Source organism: Austrofundulus limnaeus, unplaced genomic scaffold (genome assembly GCF_001266775.1).
Source record: "Austrofundulus limnaeus strain Quisiro unplaced genomic scaffold, Austrofundulus_limnaeus-1.0 Scaffold109, whole genome shotgun sequence".
Classification (NCBI taxonomy): domain Eukaryota; kingdom Metazoa; phylum Chordata; class Actinopteri; order Cyprinodontiformes; family Rivulidae; genus Austrofundulus; species Austrofundulus limnaeus.
In genome coordinates this window covers 318413-323121 of record NW_013952511.1, presented here as the reverse complement: position 1 = coordinate 323121, position 4709 = coordinate 318413, and the positions used below count along the sequence as shown (strand labels likewise).

The following is a 4709-nucleotide window of genomic DNA, read 5'->3' as shown; positions in this document are numbered from 1 at the left end:
CAATGATTAAACTCTCAAAATAAGGAAGTTGACCCAAGCTCTCACTGCCAAGTATTTTGAATGATGAAAATAAACACCACCTCAACTTTGTTCTATCATAATATTACGAGATTAAAGTCGTAATATTACGAGAATAAAGTCATAATTTACGAGATTAAAGTCGTAATATTACGAGATTAAAGTCATAATATTACGAGAATAAAGTCGTAATATTCTTGCCTTTACTTCACAAAAAATCATAGTTATCACTGCAGTAAAATGAGGAATATTGAGCAACTTGTCAAGTTGCTCTTTAGCATTGCTTAGAATAAATAGTTAATCTTTTAGCACATTAGCATCAAATTAGGACCTGGAAATTGTGCAAACAACTATAAGCTGAAGCTGTATTGTTATTAATGGATGCATTGACAGATTTAGTCGTCACATAGCTAATTTGGATGAAAGCATATTAATCTAACAGTGACGAGTCATCATGGACTACTTTATAAACACAGACACATGGCTGTACACAGCAGGTGAGAGGGAAATAAGGAGGAAATGAGGAAATGGACACTTCATGTAAGATAATGACGTTTTTTTCTCGTAACATTACGACTTTAATCTCATAATATTACGACTTTATTCTCATAAAATTATTACTTTAATCTCGTAATTAAAAAAATCTCATTGTGTGGCCCTAATACTCTGTCGTACACTTTCCCTTTTTTAAAGCTCATGTTGCATAATATGCTTTATGTCATGGTCAGGTACTCTGTATGAGCAAAACATAAAAATAAAATTAGATTACAAGAAGGTCTGGCTTCTTAAGAGGACAAATCTAAAGAAATGAGAAGGGGAGGGGTGTGTGTGTGAAAACAATTGCACAGTTCACTAAATGCAGATCAAACTGAAATAGCAGGGATTTACCTACAATGACGTATTCCCGCACTATGCTGAAAAGGCCCGTCACTTGTCACAGGCTGTAACTGTGGAGAAAAGCCTCACCAGTCAAATGGCGCGCAGACAGGCTTTCTAAAACTGGACCGTGCTTCCTCTCAGAACAGCCAATCACAATGCACCTCATGGCGAGGTAAAACGTTTACCTCCTTTTATTTAAGGCACCGACCAGGTCTAATTATAGCAGACGAGGGATTTGATTGGGAAAGAATTCAGGAGGCAGTGACACACCAGAGCAGTCAAAAATAAAGACACGACTAGATGTGAGTGATGAGTGGGTGAAACATAGCAACACACACCAGACTGTAATAAACCAGGAGGTGTGGCTATTTTTAAAGCAAGGTTAGGGTCAAGTTTAAGTCACTCTGAACTGGCTGCAACATAAAGAGGGTCATTTGATCTTCAAGCATAAATGAGTCACACCGAACAAAGAGCACCATCTGGGGGCTGGGGAGCACTCTCACAGCTTAAAAAGGTGGAATATAAAAAAACAAATGAAAGGACTAACATTCAATGAAAACATATTTATGCTAAATTGACTGAGCTGTAGTAATTTTAGTCAATTCTTGGAAATACCGTTCTGAATCACCTCACAAGTGCCTAACAAATGACTCCCAGCTACTATATCAAATGTTAGTTTAAAATCTTCAGTACCGACTAGTCGAATATTATTTGTGCCAGATAAGATTGAGTTGTTGTGGCAGCCATCTTAAATATAGCTCGACTCCAGAAGATAATCAGTTGTAGATGTAAATCAAATGATAACTTACTGCAAGTTTCATTGCTCTGTACTTTATAAGGCATTTAGATAACATTATTTGTGTTTGTCTGTTGTCGGCCTTCAGCTTTTGATGGCAAGGGATAAAAAGGAAAATTGGTGAAACAAAAGCAGGTAGAAGAAACCAAAAAAAGTGTCCTGGTGCATCTCAGTAATCCAGGTAAAAAATCAAAAAGAAAAAAATTGTATAGGTCTTCTAGTTAGGAGTGATCAGGACTCTGTACCACAGAGCAGACAGTGTCCCTACAAACCCAGGAGCCAGGCAGAAAGAGAAATCACACACACGACAGGCCCTGGAGCAGTGTGGTTATCCTGACTGGGCTTTCCTGAAAGCAGACAGGAAACACAGACAGGATTCCATGCAAGCTTCAGGTGAAAATGAAGACCCCAAACACAGACCCAAACCAGTGGTTATTCCGTACGTTGCGGGTGTTTCGGAGAAACTGAGACGTTTATTTTCTAAACATGATGTCCCAGTGGCTTTCAAATCCCAAAACACATTACGGCAAAGGCTGGTTCACCCCAAAGATCCGGTGCCCCGGCACAAACAGAGCAATGTTGTATATGCTGTTAAGTGCCAGGAGGACTGCGACCAGTTATACATCAGGGAAACAAAGCAACCAGTGTTCAAAAGAATGTCCCAACACAGACGAGCTACATCTAATGGCCAGAACTCTGCAGTTTTCACTCATTTACAGGCCAGCGGTCACTCTTTCAGAGATGAGGATGTTCTCATTCTTGATAGGGAGGAACGTTGGTTTGAGAGAGGAGTAAAAGAAGCCATTTTTGTGAAGAAAGACCGTCCATCATTAAACAGAGGTGGAGGCCTCCGTTTTCAGTTGTCCCCCTCCTACAGTGCTGCTATTGCCAGTATCACTCCACCCCGTTAACAATAGGTGTTAATTAGGTGTCAACGATAGCCATGTGATGTATCAGTCACATGGAGGCAGGGCTTAAAAGCCTGAATTTTGCCTGAAACTCTCAGATTGAAGAAGTCTCTTGGAGAAGAGACGAAACGTTTCATTAGAGAAGAACCCGTCCAGAGGACCTATACTATTTTTTTTCTTTTTAAACCAAAAAAAAACCCAGTTTCACCTGCTTAAATTTGACTTATTTGATTCATGTAACAGTTTATTGGCAGATGTGTGAGGTAAATGTGCGTATCATAGAATTTAATGCTGACAAACACGTTGATGTATTTGGAAAATATTGTTTAAACTGAACTATGAACAAACCAACGGCCCACAGATTCTTTATTATTTAGGTTTTATTAGTTCGTTAAGATAATGACGTCTCATTCACTGCTGAAAGAATGTAAAAAAGTTCTTTTGGATTTTCAGACCAACAAAAAAAGTTAAATTACAGCTTGAAATGTTAAAATTGATTTAAAAAAAAACTAGTCTTTATTAGTCCTTTTGACCTTAGGGCAGCAGGAGGGTTAGACAAAAAACAAAAATGTTTGTTCAAAATGTTTTTTTAACGGAATAACAAACAAAAATAATACTTTTTTTTAAAAGAGATGAGTAGCTGATGGTTCGCTGGGGCGTCTGCTCTTTAAAGACAAACATTAGATGTGCTTTTACAGCTTGATATCCCATCAGCCATCTGCTGCCTGGTGCGTACCAGAACCCCATGATGGCCCACTGCGTCGTTACCGTTTAACAGCCCTGATGTTTCTGGATTTGTGTTCCATGTAGACAGTAATCCTGCAGGCGTAGTCCGTGTGTTTGTGTGTAATGTGGTAAAAAGAACCACCAGCTCAGTCTGATATTCAAGTAAACTGAGTACACTAATGTAGAGGAGTCTGTTGTTTTATTTTTTAGTTGATCCGCTGTTTGGAGACGTGTGCACGTTGGTACATCTAAACCTGTAACATGTTTGTCTGTGTGGCTTTTTTTTTCTTCTCAGTTCTTTTTGAGCCCAGAGCTGCGATTGTTGAACAGGCTGAGTCCTGACTTGCTGTTCCCGTTCGCGTTGCCGCTGACTGAGACTCCAGGCTGCTGCAGCACTTTGTCCAGCGTGGTTTTCTTAATGGCCGCCGGAGAGATGCGCTCCTGGTCTGCCAGAAACTGAAGCTCTCTGTAAAGTGACGGCACACCGAAACATCAGGTACTTGTGAAAACAAGAAAATTGCCATTTTTTGCAAAAATTCTAAGTGAATTATTAGTAACCAAACTGTTAGTTTAAATAAGCAAAATATTGCTAAAAACATACGTGTAGGAAAACTGCACCAAAAAGCTACATGTACCAAAAACATTAGCTAATGGCTAATGTAGCAAAACAGTAGTAGTTGTTTGGATTTGTTATTTTATTTTTTTACAACAATCTCACCTTGTCCTGATGCAGGAAGCCTCCACTGCATTGATCAGGAGGCTCCTGAAGCCACCACTCTCCAGGAAGTGCAGCGCATGGATGGTGGCGCCCCCTGGTGAGCAGACATTATCCTTCAGCTGCCCCGGATGCTGCTCTGAGTCTAGCAGCATCTTAGCTGCTCCCTGAAGAAAAGAAACTTTTATTAAATGTTGTAACTTATAAGAACACAATGTTTTGAGTTTTTTTCACGTAAGGTTTTTCCGAAAATAAATGCTTTTCCTTAAAGTTGATTGATTTTTATTGTTTATATTGACTTTTGTTTGTCCTGATGCTGTCATTATGATTGAAAAAACAAAATATGATTTTTCTCAAGTGTGTGAGACGACCATTTTAACAGGAGCTGCGAGGCTTTCAGCTACGTTCAGACCGAGCTCTGCTGATGTTGTGACGCTCTGCTATGGGTTAATTGTCATTCGCAGGTGCGTCCTGTTACCTGATTACCTTCCAGGTCTGTTGGAGGCGGAGTCAGAGCGGTCTTAAGCAGCCAGCAGTGCAGGTGTGTGAAAAGGCAAGAGAAGCAGGCAGAAGCACGCCGAGGCACGGTTGTGGAGCAGAGTCAGCAGCTGAACGCAGCAGCTCGGTAGGCAGCGAGTTGGCGCAGCCGAAGGAGCAGTGAGGAACC

General features: G+C 40.3%; 1 protein-coding gene across 1 annotated transcript in view; it reads right to left on the bottom strand.

Moving 5' to 3' along the window:
- Positions 1-2963: 2963 nt before the first annotated feature.
- The window catches only part of pycr1b (pyrroline-5-carboxylate reductase 1b), a gene marked incomplete at its 5' end in the record, with an annotated part of 10416 nt that continues 8670 nt past the window's right edge, over positions 2964-4709 (bottom strand). The window contains 2 exon segments of the mRNA XM_014014013.1: positions 2964-3793; positions 4046-4209. Of these exon segments, the coding sequence (XP_013869467.1) occupies positions 3619-3793; positions 4046-4209 (339 nt within the window). The 3' untranslated portion in view covers positions 2964-3618.